General features: G+C 37.6%; 3 protein-coding genes across 4 annotated transcripts; 2 read left to right on the forward strand and 1 right to left on the reverse strand.

Annotated features, from left to right (window-relative positions):
• Positions 1–678: 678 nt before the first annotated feature.
• Positions 679–2,482, reverse strand: LOC142544481 (uncharacterized). The gene is made up of 3 exons (XM_075651526.1): positions 1,758–2,482; positions 1,083–1,663; positions 679–996 (listed from the first exon to the last, which is right to left on the reverse strand). Exons 1-3 carry the CDS (start codon positions 1,864–1,866, stop codon positions 679–681), a joined length of 1,008 nt encoding a protein of 335 aa, XP_075507641.1. The 5' UTR covers positions 1,867–2,482.
• Positions 2,483–5,245: 2,763 nt separating this feature from the next.
• Positions 5,246–6,634, forward strand: LOC142545028 (syntaxin-related protein KNOLLE). Its single transcript, XM_075652013.1, has 2 exons — positions 5,246–5,983; positions 6,102–6,634. Exons 1-2 carry the CDS (start codon positions 5,378–5,380, stop codon positions 6,429–6,431), a joined length of 936 nt encoding a protein of 311 aa, XP_075508128.1. The 5' UTR covers positions 5,246–5,377; the 3' UTR covers positions 6,432–6,634.
• Positions 6,635–8,613: 1,979 nt separating this feature from the next.
• On the forward strand, positions 8,614–14,304 carry LOC142547704 (ureidoglycolate hydrolase). Of its 2 annotated transcripts, none has more exons than XM_075656108.1 (12): positions 8,614–8,906; positions 9,533–9,618; positions 9,791–9,865; positions 10,189–10,325; positions 11,457–11,538; positions 11,751–11,947; positions 12,185–12,287; positions 12,849–12,940; positions 13,101–13,163; positions 13,255–13,495; positions 13,616–13,656; positions 13,985–14,304. In XM_075656108.1, the coding sequence occupies exons 1-12, from the start codon at positions 8,712–8,714 to the stop codon at positions 14,080–14,082; spliced, it is 1,410 nt and encodes a 469-aa protein (XP_075512223.1). In that variant the 5' UTR covers positions 8,614–8,711; the 3' UTR covers positions 14,083–14,304. The 2 variants fall into 2 exon arrangements, with proteins under 2 accessions (XP_075512223.1, XP_075512224.1); XM_075656109.1 differs by having other exon boundaries at positions 8,615–8,906; positions 10,189–10,317; positions 11,452–11,538.
• Positions 14,305–16,282: the final 1,978 nt, after the last annotated feature.

Below are 16,282 nucleotides of genomic sequence, written 5' to 3' on the forward strand. Positions count from 1 at the left end.
CACTTGGTTCACCTCATTTGGTTAAATATTGAAATAATTATGATTTTTTTACTATATGCTGGTAATAGTAAAAGTAAATTTGTCCTCCTTTTGATATTTGCACAATTTGATCATCTTAATGAACTTTTTAGGCAATCATATCTTCTGCAAAATTGTAGATAATTTCTCAAGGATTCCAAACATGTTTGAGTCACCTCCATTTAAATTTTCTAGCTTGAGTTATCATTATTTTACCAACACGTAGAAAATCTGAAAATAAAACATATTTAGTAAAACAATTAAATATAAACAAACAATACTAAAATAACATAATTTTATAATTTTAATGAAACTTAAATTTTAAAATACAGGTTTTAACATATAATAAATTATTAATTTTAAGTTTCATCAATCCCGGGTCTCATCGGAACAATCCCACATTCCATCACCAAGCTGACTAAGCTCAAGAGCCTCAGAATCAGTTGGACGAACCTCTCAGGCACAATCCCGTCATTCCTCGGAGAACTCAAGAGCCTGACGTTTCTTGACCTGTCGTTCAACAATTTCAGTGGTTCGATCCCTCCGTCGCTGGCCGAGCTCAGAAACCTTGGCGGGCTTCGATTAGACAGGAACAAACTAAGCCAAAGCATACCTGAATCCTTCGGGAATTTAACCCCGAGTCTGCAGTATTTGTATCTCTCACACAACCAGCTCTCCGGGACCCTTCCGAAAGGATGGGGCGACCTGCCTTTCTTGATTGTGCTTCTGGATCTCTTTAGCTTGATCCTCTATCAGCCGCTGAGACTCATGCTTCTGTTTTGAGAGCTCGCCGCACTGGATCTGGGACTCCGACAATTGAGCTTGGGACTCCAAAAACTCCTCAGCATGCGACACTTTCATCTCATCAATAGTAGCCTGGAGCTGTTCGCGGAGAGCCTGACCATCGCGTAATTCTTGACAAGAGTCGGATCGAGCGGCGTGAGCGCGCTCAGCCAACTCCCCGACGTACATCATGCCCTGCATAAGTAGACAAGGGTGAAAAGATGAAAAGAAGATCAAATGTATATTAAACATCAATCTAAAGGTTATAAGGAGAAGTATACCTTGGTGACACTGCTGCATGTCCAGCGGAGGAGGTCTGACCACCCCAGTGAACTCATGAACGCTGCATCGACGTCGGAAGGAAGCTGATACATTATCTTCTGAGCCAGATGTGTAGGACCCCGCCCCACGATGGCCGAATCCGAAGTGTATAGAAGATGCACCGTCGATTCAAGGGGAGGCCCCTCATCGGGCTTGGACCCCTCTGGAGAAGAGACCGATACGACAAAAATCTCAGAAATCTTGCGCTTGCCATGCTGAGGGGCTGACGGGCTAAGATCAGTGGATGCCTTTTGCTTACCAGACGGAGGAGGGGACTTGGCGCGAGGAGGTGGCGAGGAGGCTCGCTTTGAGGCGGAGGAGGAGGAGCCTGCCTTCTTCTTCTTCGCAGCAGTAGGGGAGCTAGCAGGCTTCTTCGCGGTAGTAGAACAGGAACCTGTTTTCTTTTTCTCAGCAGCAGAACAATCTCCCTTTGGGCCCATCGTGACTGCCGGGGTAACGGACTTCTGGGGTGCTGATGAGGAACCCCCGGCCTTCGTCTTGGAAAGTTCACGGAGAAATAGGGCATTCATGACTCTAGTACCTGCAAGCAGAGACAAGGAACCAAATAAGAATGTTATCAAGTAACTTAATAAACAAAAGAGAAACAAGAAGTATGGAAAGATGAGAATATCTACCAGCATTCTCCTTCAGCTTAATTTTAGCGGGACTTAACCCGGCATGACATAGGAGATCCTCAGATAGAAGTTTGGGAATGTTAAAGCATCGATCTCCTAGTACACTCATTATCTGCAGGTACTCCTCATCTTTCTTATAACTCTTGGAAAGTTTGGGTTTAGTGAAGACAGGGTACCAATCGGTAAAGCAAGTCAATTCTTTGGGTGGCTGTACAAAGAATAAGTATTTTTTTCAGTCCTTCACATGACTGGGGGCCCCATCGAACAGTTTGTGGCTAGACCGGGAGGTTACATAGAAAGGTCCATGTTTTGACCTGGACAAAACTAAGAAGTAGGAAAAGGTGGTGCAATTTAAAGGGAGGTCTAAGGCCCTGAGTAACACAGCGAAACAACTTATTAAACGGAAAGCATTGGGCGTGAGTAAACCTAAATGCACCTGGTAGTACTTGCTTAATTCTTGAAAGAAATCGCACAAAGGAAAACGGAGACCAGCATCAAAATGATGCTGAAAGAAGGTATAGTAGCCCTTAGGGGCTAAATAGAGCCGGTCCTTTGGGCCAGGAATGATGATCTGGTGAGAGGAAGGAATGTGCCACAGAGTCCTAAGTTGTGACTCGCTAACAGGAGGGATGTGGGATGACAAGTGACCATACCATAGGTTATCTGCTTAAGATATATTCATTTGTTGGATCACGTGACGAACTTCCTTACCCGGACGACTATGAGTGGTGACTTCCTCCTCAGGAGGATCAATGGTAAAATCAGGATCGGCTAGGGAAGTCCTACTCTGGCTAGACTCGCTAGACCGGCTAGACTCGCTAGACCCGCTAGATCTCTCAGAGCAACTCAAGTAACTAAACTCGGAATCGGAAGAAGACATGAGTATTAAGGATAATCAAACAGGTAAAGGAGAGAACTGACCCGGGTAAGGCGCGGAAAAATACTCGAAAAATAGGACCGCAAGAATGAACAAGTGTTGAGCTCGTGGCAGGGGCGAGCGTGGCACGGCGGGGCGAGCTCGTGGCAGGGGCGAGCGTGGCACGGCGGGGCGAGCTCGTGGCAGGGGCGAGCTCGTGGCAGGGGCGAGCGTGTGGTTTGGCGAGCTCGTGGCAGGGGCGAAAGTGGCACGGCGAGGCGAGCTCGTGGCATGGGCGAGCGTGCGGCCGGGCGAGCTCGTGGCAGGGTATGTGCGCGGAAGGGGCGAGGCGCTCGGGCGAACGTGAAAAGAGCAAGCAGATGCCGGGCGATCACCTGGCGGGGTGGTGAGCTCGGCTGGGGCGAGGCAGCGGCGAGGGGCGAGCGTGCACTCGTGCGGGGCGGGGAGCGCACCGGGCGAGCGTGCTGCTGGACGAGTATGCGCGCGAGGGCGAGTGTGCGCGCTGGGCGAGCACGCAGCGGCGAGGGGAAAGCGTGCACTCATGCGGGGCGAGGAGCGCACCGGGCGAGCGTGTTGCTGGGCGAGTATGCGCGCAGAGGCGAGCGGCTCGGCGAGCGAGTGTGCGCCCTGGGCGAACGTCTCGGCGTCGAGCTTACGATGTGGGCGAGCGTGCACCTGTGCGTTCGGGCGAGGGAGAGCTGGATGCTCGGGCTAGGGCGAGCTTGGAGCTGGCAGGGGCGAGCGGCGAGCGTGGAGCGTGTAGGGGCGAGGGCGTGCGCTCGTACAGGGGAGCTCGGCGGGCTCGGCGAGGGGCGAGCTCGTGGCTTGGGCTTGCGCAAGGCGCGCTGCAGGGCTCGGGCGAGGCGCGCGCTGGCTAAGACGAGGCGTACGATGGCTTGAGCGAGAGTGGGACGGCGCGCAGTGGTGGCCGGGGCGGCGGACTAAAGTGACGGTGGAGTGGTGGTGAGGCGGCGCTAAGGTTAACCCGCAGGTAAAGCGTGGGCAGGGAGGAGCTGGTGAATGACTTTCAGCGGAAATTTTTGTGGGAGAAGTAAGAATGAAATGAGAAGGTGGCCTCTATTTATAGGGGAGCTCAGCCCATACCTTACCATTTAGGAGAAGATTGTGATTTGATTTGATATCTTTCCCTCCAGATTAAGATTGCGATTTGATTTGTTTCCAAATCTTGGGAGACTGGAGAACGGCAGGAAAAATGCAAGGCCTCAACTAATCGAACTTTGAACCTACGATTTAGTTCGACTCGGGAGGGGGAGACTGGTGATACCCCATGGATGGGCCTAGCCTAGATGGGAAGACATGGATGGGCCCACTACTCTTGGCTCATCCCTAGCCCAAATGAAAGACAAGCCCATCAAGGGCCTAGGTATCCGCCTATAAATACCAGGTTTGATTGTTCAGTTAAGCTATTCACTATATTGTTTTCAGCAGCGCTCTTAACTGCTCCCCACATATATCCTCAGTCTCTGACTTGAGCGTCGGAGGGGCTACGTCAGGACACCCTCCTGGCCCCCTCCTAACGGTCTTATTTGTGATTTCAGGCCCATGGTAATTTTGAAGCCCGTGTCTGGATTAGTGACGCTTGCGTGAATCGGATCCTAAATTTCCCGTGAGTATCAGAATTCAAATTTGAATTCTCCTACACATAATATATTCTAAAAAATAAAAAAACGAAAAAAAATATCGACAATTTGAATTCTCCTACACATAATATATTCTAAAAAATAAAAAAACGAAAAAAAATATCGACTCTTCGAATCATCCAACTAATTAAAATCAATTATCTAAAATAAAATAATTTGAAGTAATTATAAAGTAAAAATAAGTTTTTTATTATAATTATACTATCACACCTCTTTAGTTTTATTGTATAGTAAAAAGAGAGATGGATATTTTATTGACTTCAAACACATTTGGGAATCATGAGTGATGTCATACATAAGTTTAAAATCCAATAAAAATTGAATATTTTCGTACAAATGAAACACAAAAACTAAACTGAAATTATCTCATGAGTCAATATTGTGACATGACTCCCCAACCCGACCTCGACAAACACATAAAAAGTATTATTTTTATGCTCAAATTAATATTTTATAATGCAATATAATATTTTTTGTTAATTACAACAGCTTACGAAGAAATATCATATGATGTATGTTGAATTAATTAAAAATATTATTTTAATTTCAAAAATAAATGTGTAATATATTACTGTGAATTAAATCAATATGTTCAAACACAACCTTGATAATCTACTCTGTGCTAAATCAAGTAATTCTTTATTTTTATGCTAAATCAAAATTAACTAATTTTCTAAATAAATGTTATCTAGATTATGTTATATAACCAAGTAATTTTTGTTCAATATATAAATTTTTTTTGTTTTGCATATAAAGATTATGTTATGCAATTCTTGAAATATAAAATTAATTAAAAAGATACTTTTATTTTACATATTACTTGTCTAAAATTTCATTGACATCATCAATCATTGTTCATCAGGAAAAGAACGTTGTATCTAAGAAAACATTAATTTAGTCGAAAACTAGCCGTTGGTCGAACAAGCAACGGCTATTTCTCTTACAAATAGATCGCAAATATTTTTCAGCAATTTCTGCTCTCTGCAAATCGATTCTACCTCCAAATCCTTTTCCCATTTCATTCGTTTTGTTGCAAAACTTTGAGCTCTCAGCGAGTTAAAAAAAAAAAGAAGAAACTCAAGATGAACGATTTGATGACAAAATCCTTTACAAGCTATGTTGATCTTAAGAAAGAAGCCATGAAAGATCTCGAATGCGGCCCGGATCTCGAATTAGGTATGACTCAAATGGACCAGAACCTCACAGGGTTCCTGCAAGAAGCGGATCAAGTACAGAAAGAAATGAACTCGGTCAAAGAAATCTTGGTCCGGCTACAAGAATCCCACGAAGAGGGCAAGTCCCTCCACAAGCCTGAAGCCCTCAAATCGCTACGCTCCCGCGTGAATGCTGACATTGTATCGGTGCTGAAACGGGCCCGGGGTATTCGGGCCAAGCTGGAGGAAATGGACAAGTCCAATGCCGTGAGCAGAAGGCTTTCGGGCTGCAAAGCGGGCTCTCCGGTTGACCGTACCCGTTCGGCCGTAACGAACGGGTTGAGGAAGAAGTTGAAGGAGTTGATGATGGAGTTTCAGGGGCTGAGGCAGAGGATGATGAGCGAGTATAAAGAAACTGTGGGGAGGAGGTATTTTACAGTCACTGGGGAAAATCCCGATGAAGAAATTATTGACAAGATCATTTCAAGTGGAAATGGAAATGGTGGTGAGGAATTCTTATCTAGAGCAATTCAGGTAATTTTTTGTGGGGTTTGTATGAAATTGTTAGAGATATTTGTTTTTCTTTTTATGAACTTTACATCGATCTTGATTCATTTAAAGCATGATGATCTTGAATTTATCGATTGTTTAGGAGCATGGGCGGGGAAAAGTGCTTGAGACAGTGGTGGAGATACAAGACCGGCACGACGCGGCCAAGGAAATCGAGAGGAGCCTACTCGAGCTCCACCAGATCTTCCTCGACATGGCGGTGATGGTGGAGGCGCAGGGCGAGCAAATGGACGATATCGAGCACCATGTGACGAATGCAGCACAATATGTAGGTGATGGGACTAAGAACCTAAAGACAGCAAAGGAGTACCAGAGGAGTAGTAGGAGGTGCTTGTGTCTTGGGATCATACTGCTACTTGTGCTCATTCTTGTTGGTGTCATCCCCATTGCTACTAGTTTTAGTAAATCTTAAATGAGATATCGGGTTCGAGGTTCGCGTAGATGCGACTCGAATCGGGAAGGGATTCGACTCGAGATTCATTTTTGTTTGTTGGCTGGCTCGCACTATATTATGTAAGCCGTGTATCATTTTGGGTTTTATGCTGAAAAGGGTAAATGGATTGCTTTCTTATTGTGTGAAATGGGGTTATAACTTGAAGTTGAGAACATATAAAAACATATCATAATTTTTTTTGAAAAATAATTTGCTTTAGTTTTTTGATATTAAATATTTTTTTGGAAAACTTAAACAATACAACAAAATGGATATCATTTCCAAAACAAAGTTGCAAATTTTTTCAAATCAAAACTGGATTATATTTTCTCTAATCATTTTCCAATTGTTTTTATCATCTAAAAAAGAACATCCTTTTCTTTCAAAAAATAATAAGAGAAAATTGATGAATTTGGTTCTTGGTTAGATATCTTTTCTACTTTTGATTTATGTCTAAAAAAATTTCATTATTTAGATACTTGATCTTTTTTTATCCAATTTTCACCATAGGTGTTGAAGTTATATTTTTTCTTTGGCAACAAATAAATTTTGAATTGTAAATTTTGTCACTATCACATATTTCCACGACTTGAATTTAATTTGAGGGAAAATGAGTGCATCTTCTCTTCCACATCCATCGATATTTATGTGTATTTTACTCTAAAAAATCCCTAATTTTCTGAGATAAATCCATATTCGAGCTACGTCTGATCTATATCTAAGAATTTATCCAATAACCCAAACTAATAAGTTTCACCAAACAAATTAATAAAAAAAAATATAAGATGTGTAAAATCAAAAAATTGAAAAACACACCATCCAATTTCGACAGCTATGGAACCTTCGACTAGATTATCACTTGTCCAAGAAATCCTCAATTGTGCTCTTTTTCCATATTTATAGAACAATATTCCTTTTTCAGAAACATATGATGTCGTAATATCGTGTAAAATAATAATTAGGGAATTGCTTCCTCTAAATAAAACTAATGCCGATGGATATGAGATGCGATGTTTACGTTAAATTTCAATGAAGTGTGATGTGACAAAATCCACAGTTCAAAGTTCATGTGTCACCAAGTAAATATCCAATTTAGCTATCGTGGTGGAAATTGAGTAAAAAAGACCAAATATCTAAATAATGAAAAGATATCGAACGTAAATCAAAGGTGTTAAAAGACACCTGATCAAAAACCAAAAGTGACAAACATATAAGAATAATTTATCACTTTTCCCAAATAATAATAAGAAAAACATCATTTTGGTAATATGGTCGGTTCAACTAAAATAAAGATTTTTTTTAAAAAAAATATTTTACTCTTTATTTCTTATATACATATGTCTGTTATGCCATATCTCCACCACTAATGTGATACTCGTTAATTGGATGTGGTATTTGATATACTCCATCGCATCCAATAAGTGAATCCCAATTCAGTGGTGGACACAAAGGTAAATACAATTGGTGGATGACATAACAAAACTATATATATAGTACGGATGATAAAACATTGACTGATTATTCATTATTGATTTGTCAAATGTTCGTTTCAAGTTATACAAAGAATTAATGTTATATAAAATGACATTATCTAAATATTGAATTATCATCCTTATATTATGTAACATTCATTATCTCATCAACGAGCCAAACAGTGCATAAATTAGTGAAATATTTATTCTATTTTATTAAAGTTGAGGACATGATACTAATTATCGAAAAAAGACACCAACTTTTGCTTCCAACTTTATCTTTACATGATACTAATATTACACTTTTGTTTTTTGTTTTTTTTTAAATTTCAACACACATTTTTTTTTATTTCAACAATTCAAATATCAATTTAATTCATCCATAATTTGTCAAATTTCACTTTAATCCATCGAAAATGATAAAAAAAAACTGTGCATATATGCATCGTGTGTTGAGTAATTAGTTAACAAGAAAGATGAGAGTGAAATTCCACTGAGCTAGTTGAAAAATAATCGAACTAGTTTTTTTTAAAAAAAATTTCCTCGAAAACCAAAAATTATATAAGAAGCATCGCGTGTATTCGATTATGTCACGATCTTCACTAGAACTTTAACCAATCTTTTACCATATTGAAATTAATCACTAATTGAATCTTGAGATGTTTGTTATACAATTGAGTCACGAATACGAGATTTGTAATGTGTAATGCTCTCTCTACTAACCACGGACCATTAGCTGAATTTGACAGTCACACCACGCAGTCACGCATCAATTCCAGTAAAGAAAATGTTCGTCAATCTATCCACTCTCCTCTTTCCTCTGTGCTTCGTCGCTTCTTTTCCCCTTATCTCATCTCAGAAACATGAATATGACTCGACGATCAGAACCATGGAAGAGTTTTCTGGGTACCCTTTTCAGGAGCACGGTTTCAAAGATTCGTCGTCAGCACTTTCAGTGGACATACAAAGTTTGCAGAGACAGGTTACCCTTGAAATCTTCGAATATGGAATTTATTTATTTGAGCGGGGTTCTATTGTAAAGATTTAATCTTTCTCGATATCTTGGTCTTCGGGAAAAGAGTTCAGATTGTAAGTGAGAACGAGATGGAACCGGTGCACTTGGGCATTTGGGAATTTGGATTTTAGTGTCAAACTAGTGATCTTGGTAAAGCTTTTTATATGCTTGGCTTGAAAGTGGATTTAAAAATTAATTTTTGGCTAGCCTTGGCTCTAAAATAGTTGGAAGCGACTGTATGCAGTTTGGGTATTTGGAATTTTGATTGTGGAATCATGAAGATTCTATCCTTGGCGCATTTAAATAGCTAGATTATTGAATTTTTTGGAAAACGTAAGGTTGTATGGTATGCATCTTATCTTGCTATTAGAGTGCAAAATGTATGTATTGAAGTAAAAAAAAAGAGTAGTTCTTGGTTGGTATAACCTTAAAATCTGGCATATTAAGACAAATATGTAGCTCTTATGAGCCGTAAATTGTGTTTTTGAAGCATGAAAATGTATTTTTTTTTTTTTTGTGTTCTTTTCTTCCTGTTTCAGTTTATTTAAAAGATACGGATCTTAATCTGCATTTGTAATTTTAAAATATTCTAGATTGATGAGCTAGCAAGTTTCTCGGAGACGCCTGCACCTTCGGTCACTAGAGTCCTTTACAGCGAGAAGGATGTGCTAGCAAGGAGGTAAAAAAATGGAACATAACTGATTATGTGCGCAAATTTAGTTTAATAGTCTGCATTATGTGTATGCCTTGGATTGGTCATGCAACAATAGGATGCTTAGTTGGACCAGTCAATTGACACACGCTGTGCAATGTGGTCTAAAATGTTACTTTTCCTGAATTATGATGAACAGATACATTAAAAACTTAATGGGCCTTGCTGGTCTATCTGCCAAAGAGGATGCCGTTGGAAACATTTTTGGTCGCTGGTAAGTCAAAACTCATTTACTTCATTCGTTGTTGCTCTATACCAACTTTTGGGAAAACAATAATATACCAACTTTTGGGAAAACAATAATTGTCACTCTTGTTGTGTACAACTGACTAGGTGGCATACTAATCGAAATGTAGTATTTTGGTCATTATACAATTTAAAATATTTGGTACAACATGACAGTTTTTCTTTGGGTTCATTTGACAAGGCATCCAACCGTCGACTTGCCTTCTTCAGCATGAAATAGAAACGATCTTGGTTACCTATTCCTTCGTTAAACTCTAGCTCTTCAATTCAACTTTATTTGGTTTTATGCAGGGAGGGCTCTGAGCCTGAGATTGCTGCTGTGTCTACTGGTTCTCACATAGATGCGATACCATACTCAGGGAAATATGATGGAGTTGTTGGTGTTTTGGGTGCCATAGAAGCAATTAATGCACTGAAACGGTATGCAGGTGATTGATCCCTATTTAGATTCATCACTTTTTGCTTCTAGTATATCTTTGTTTGTGACTAGGAGATTTTGAAAAACAATTAATTACTTTGGCTCATTGTAGTTATGCTGCTGCGAAATTCTTTCATAATGTGAATGGATACATTAAATGATCCCTTTTTTTTTTAATCAAACCAAGCTATAACAATGTTTCTTCTTGGATAAGAAGGTGAAACCAAATTGACCTTACTTGTTAGTTGGTCCTCTACCTTTTCTCATGTTATTATAAGAGCCTTATTACGGATATCACTGGTTATTGCACGCATGCAGCAACATTTTCAAATTATGAAAATATCTTTTGGGACGTTAGGATCAATGTTGCATAGTTACGGGTATGATTATCGTATAGAATACGATATGTATACGACGATACAACAAATTTTGAAATATAAACACGCTATGGATACGACGATACGACAAATTTTGAAATAGAAAACATGATATGACTATGATACGACAACTATATATATATATATATATATATATATAATGTAAATATATACAATATACAACTTTATATGAGCGACTTAAGAAGAAAAAACAAAAGAATATTATTGCCGAAATGTATCCAGAAAACGTATCCCCGCTGTGTACATGGCGTATCCTAGCCGTGTTCAAGATTTATTCCGACTGGTCAAACCTAAAAAAAGTCAACGACACGGATTTTGTTGTATCCGACACGCGTATCGACGTGTGTCGTTCGTATCCGATACTTCAAGGAAAAAAATTAGGATTATCCGTATTACGTAGATTAGGATTTGTCAGCTACCGTTGGTAAAGCTAGGATAAACCTAAATATTTGATATTAGTTTCTGAAAAATAAATGACAATGCAAGTCGTGGATGAACTAATGTATGTAGACAATGCCATAGTCCCTCAATTAAAAATTTTACGTTTTTTAATGTGTAATTTTTTTTAACTTGAGAATTACACTTGTAAAAGCAATTAGTTGGATATTTGACTCTTAAGATTTAGATTGTATGAGCTTTTTGATTTATACTTTTCTGATTCCGCGGCCTCGTCACTAATTACTAGTTTGTTTTAAGATCTCATTTCATTTCATATAATGTTAATGAAACTTAAAACAGGTTAGGTTTTAAGCCAAAGAGGTCCCTGGAGGTGATCATGTTCACATCAGAAGAGCCTACGAGGTTCGGAATCAGCTGCTTGGGAAGGTTAGGACCAAAGATTTTCTTAATCACAACGTTCAAAAATGTTATAGGACCTTTCACTCACATTCTCTTTAACCACCAAGTTACCATCTATCATTAGACTGGTAGATTTATGATCTTTTTTAGATCTTTATAATTTTTTTTTTTGTTGTTGTTGATATTTTGGTGCATTTCTTTTACTCTTATTGATGTTGAGACTCTCCTTAAATTTGCAGCCGGTTATTAGCAGGAAGTAAAGAACTGGCAGAACGTCTCGAGACGACAGTCGATAATCAAGACATATCCTTTTCTGATGCTGCAAGATTTTCTGGATATGCACACGAGGATTTTTCCACCGTGTTCCTGAATAAAGGGCACTATCATGCTTTCATTGAATTGCACATAGAGCAAGGTCCCATTCTGGAAGAGGAAGGTTAGCCTTGTCAAAAAATGAAAAGGATGTTCATTATTTTGATAATGTGTACCATCATCCCTTCTCGCGAGGGTTGATCTGCACCCTCAAATTTAAGAAAATTGAAATAGTATGTAATTTTCTAAAAGTTTTCAAGTCTTGCCTTTCAAATCATTTAGTTGTCACCCTTATCCCCAATTCTAGCTCCACGTGTAAATTGCCGGCTGTCGCATGTTAATCTTGTTTGTATTTTTTTAGGTATATCCATTGGTGTTGTGACTGCAATTGCATCACCGGCAAGCATTAAAGTGGATTTCGAAGGCAATGGAGGCCATGCTGGAGCTGTTCTTATGCCGATGAGGTGATGACATCTCTTGTTCGATTTGCATATGCTATGTTTGAATCTAAGATTTTATCAAGAGAAAGTCGGATGGAACTGATACCTATCATATTGTCCATGATAGTAAAATCAAATTCAACTTTTAAAATACATTAACATATACTCGATGTGATAAAATAAAGAAGTAAATTAATTTTTTTTTAGCAAAGATACATTTTTGTGCACACACATTTTCCCGTTTTCTTTATGATCAATCAAACAAATAGTACTTTGTTGATTGACTAAAAATGCTTTATATATATATATAATATATATATGGCGCTGAGATTTTTTGTCTCTGTTTTTAGTATAGGAATGAAAAGTTAGACAAAATGCTCGATTATTTACAATTCTCAACTAAAATGTGGCTCTGATTTAAATATCCTAAGTTTTCCCGAGCTTCAATGAAGAAAGCAACTGCTGAAACACAAGTATCCTTGAGGGGGTTTATCCATTATGGACTCTGCCCGATGTTTCATTTTAATTATTCTATGAGAATAATTTAAGAGTATTATTGTTACATGTTAAAATTATTTGGAACAGAAATGACGCAGGACTGGCAGCTGCAGAGTTGTCCCTTGCTGTGGAGAAACATGTTCTAGAATCAGGATCCATCGACACTGTTGGAACAGTTGGTAAGTTTTCTATTATTCGTTAGTTAGTCAGTCAGTCTGGTGTGGTTGTTTCCTAGCGTAACAGTGGGGGTGCAAAAGAATAGAACTGGTTTTCAAGCTCTCCGAGTTGGTTCGAATTTAAGGTATTCTGAATTTGGCCTGAATGTGTGCTGAATTTAAGGTATTCTGGAGTTGCACCCTGGAGCAATAAACAGCATTCCGAGCAAATCACATCTTGAGATTGGTACAAAATGTGATTCTTGATCTTGTGTTGAACAATATATATTCTGCTTCAACGTCTGAATATTTTATCATATACTCTCTATCCATTCAAGATACTAGAGACATCGATGAGAAGCGGAGAAACAAGGTGATAGAAAAAATCCATCAATCGGCTCTTAACATATCTAGAAACCGTGGTGTGAAACTATCTGAGTTCAAAATTATAAATCAAGATCCACCTGCGTTGTCTGAGGACTTGATCATTAAAGCTACTGAATCAGCTTGCAAGGAATTAAATCTATCGCACAAGAAGATGATCAGCCGAGCTTATCATGATTCCCTATTCATGGCAAGGTCAGACTCTCTCGTTTTTCAACCATTATCGATGCATCAATTGACCTTTTTCACCCAAAAATTTTGCTTAATGACTTTATTACCAACATATTTGGTTACCTTCATCTTATGCTGTTGCAGAATATCTCCGATGGGCATGATCTTCATTCCATGTTATAAAGGTACTTCAATCTCTTTAGATAATCGAGCATTTGCTGCTGTGCCAAATAAACGATAGTAAATGAAATCTATGTTGTATCGAAAGCATAAATATATGGTTACGAGGATCGCTTGTCATTGTACTTAAAAGTCTTGTACCATATTGTGCTACACTGGGAAGCAGGGTCAATTAACCTTAGATCATGCAAGTCCAACAAGATCTAATAGCAACCAATGCATCTAGTGTTCACTTTTCCAAGATTAGGACAAAGAAATTTCATATGTTTAAAGTAGGTGGTTTGAACATATTCAGCATCTGCAATGATCTTCTACCTTTGTTGTTGTGGACAGGATACAGCCATAAACCCGAAGAATTTGCAGCTCCTGTCGATATCGCAAATGGGGTTAGAGTGTTGGCTCTAACACTTGCCAAGTTGTCCCTCACCTGATATTTAATTATTTACGATGTTGTATGTATAAGCTACGCCAGTAATCTTGGTCTTGTTCAACCATATGTGGGCATGAATTTCATAAATTGCAAGACAAAATCATAAACTTGAGCTCTACTAGAAATCAAAATCGAGCTCGAGCTCGAGCTCATATGTTTCAAGCCAAATAAAGAACCGAGTTTAAGCTCGCCAACTTGCGAACTGGCTTATGTGTTCAGTTTAGTCTCATTCATTTTATTTTATGCACACATATATATATATATATATATATATATATAGCACACACACACACACACATATACACGAGCTTAAATCCACGAGTTTGGCCTGCAATCTCGAGCTCTTGAATATGTCAATAAGCTTTATATAAAAAAAATAATTAGAAATACTTTTGTTACTAAGCATTATTTCCTAAATATATTGGCGAGCTTAAACCGTAAGTTTGGCTTGCATGTTTGAGCTCTTGAACATGTACATAAGCTCCGTGTATAAAATAATTGTAAAAAATTAAGATTACGATAAAGCGATATTCACCTATCGGACATGATGATATGTTTCACATTCGTCATACACACAGATGATGTGACACTCACCTATCAGACGTGATGAAACATAAAAAAAATTCATATTCAATAGGACATAAATGTGCACTGTGGATGTGCAACATATAAAAACTTATACGTGAATAAATATATGTGTGTGTTTGTTATGAAGTATAATTATATTTAAATTATTGATAATAAGTGGTTTCATCTTCATGGGACCTGTTAATAATCATATTAACATCTTGTTTTATGTAAAAAGTTGTAATTTAGAAAACCAATTTTTTTTTTGTGTGAGGAGTTTACATTTTAATTAAAGTTATCTGAAATCTTTAATTTAAGACATTACCTTACCTTGAAAATGTTAAGGTCATGAAATTTTAAATAAAATTAAATTATTTGTGAGTCCAAATTAAGTTAATTTTTGTTAAATAAAGGGAAATTAATGTGAATAAAGTAAAGGTGGGGTTTATCAAGAAGGTTAGGGAAGAGTAATCAGAGGGATTAATGGACCCCAACTGCATAGTTCACACATTCACGTCATTTGACAATCCAACTTCTTATATCGTTAAAGTGTCCAAAATAATTATTAGATGTAAACTGCAAATCACGCATGATTATTATGATAATGTAATATTAATTTCATTCCTATTTATGTTTGTCATCTTACCATCCAGAACAATCTCACATGTACGGATCTCCAACCCGACCCGGTTCATGAAAATTATTAATTTTTATGTTAAAAATAGTTTTTTCTCTGTAAATATGGGTCGAGTCAACCCTTCTCACGAATATAGATCTATGAGAACGTCTCATATGAGACTTATTTTTATCATTTTGATAGTTTATGTTGTTGGAATCGTGACTTAGTACCGGATCTTTTGATTTTGGTAAGTTTTGGCTTTTTTCATCGGGGTGTTAATATGTCATTGCACATGTATGTGTTATGTCAACGCTATGTCAATGCCACATCAGTGCTGTGTTGGAGACATAGTCAAAATTGGAAGGGAAAAAAACAAAGATTTTGGAATAACTCTGAAATTTGACAAAATAAATGAATAAAATAGCAAAAAGAACAAATATACATAAATTAAATCGAAAAATTTCATAGGAATTAGATACAACTAGAAAAGTAACGTTTGAGTTGCTATAAAATATAAAATATTTAAGTTGTATATATCATTATCATTAAAACAAGTATCTTCCATCTTAAAAAACGTTATATAATTTAAAATATTTAAGTTACATCATTACATCAATTATGACTATCGATTAAACAAATATACTAATTATTCTTGCAAAAACTTTATTTATTTGAGGATCTTTTACGTTAGGTAATATGCGCATAAGAAATTTCTGATCGATTGTTTAAAATATATTACTATCTAAATTATATCAAAGTAATATTAGTACTATATTTTTCTATAATTATAATAATTTAAAAATCTGAAATATTTGTTTAGTAGATTTTACATTGCTTGCAGAGGACACTAATAACATTAAAACTATTATTTTTAAAGTTCGGTTCTCTCTAAACGTAAATGGTTAAACCCAATGTTGAAATTATTATATTAAATAAATATACGGAATTCTACTTAAAAACTTTTTAGTCGAAAATAGTGAATTTAATTATAACTTTGTGTTATAATGTATATAAA

Source organism: Primulina tabacum, chromosome 5 (assembly GCF_025594145.1).
Source record: "Primulina tabacum isolate GXHZ01 chromosome 5, ASM2559414v2, whole genome shotgun sequence".
Lineage (NCBI taxonomy): Eukaryota > Viridiplantae > Streptophyta > Magnoliopsida > Lamiales > Gesneriaceae > Primulina > Primulina tabacum.

Bases quoted from the DNA above. Each gene is read 5' to 3' on its own strand.
- LOC142547704 (XM_075656108.1), top strand. From the start codon at position 8,712: ATGTTCGTCAATCTATCCACTCTCCTCTTTCCTCTGTGCTTCGTCGCT. The intron at 9,619-9,790 runs GTAAAAAAATGG...TATGATGAACAG, and splicing joins AAGGATGTGCTAGCAAGGAG to ATACATTAAAAACTTAATGG. The intron at 13,164-13,254 runs GTACAAAATGTG...TATCCATTCAAG, and splicing joins CAAATCACATCTTGAGATTG to ATACTAGAGACATCGATGAG.
- LOC142544481 (XM_075651526.1), bottom strand. From the start codon at position 1,866: ATGAGTGTACTAGGAGATCGATGCTTTAACATTCCCAAACTTCTATCT. The intron at 1,664-1,757 runs GTAGATATTCTC...CTCTGCTTGCAG, and splicing joins TAAGCTGAAGGAGAATGCTG to GTACTAGAGTCATGAATGCC. The intron at 997-1,082 runs GTATACTTCTCC...CTACTTATGCAG, and splicing joins CATGCAGCAGTGTCACCAAG to GGCATGATGTACGTCGGGGA.
- LOC142545028 (XM_075652013.1), top strand. From the start codon at position 5,378: ATGAACGATTTGATGACAAAATCCTTTACAAGCTATGTTGATCTTAAG. The intron at 5,984-6,101 runs GTAATTTTTTGT...TCGATTGTTTAG, and splicing joins TCTTATCTAGAGCAATTCAG to GAGCATGGGCGGGGAAAAGT.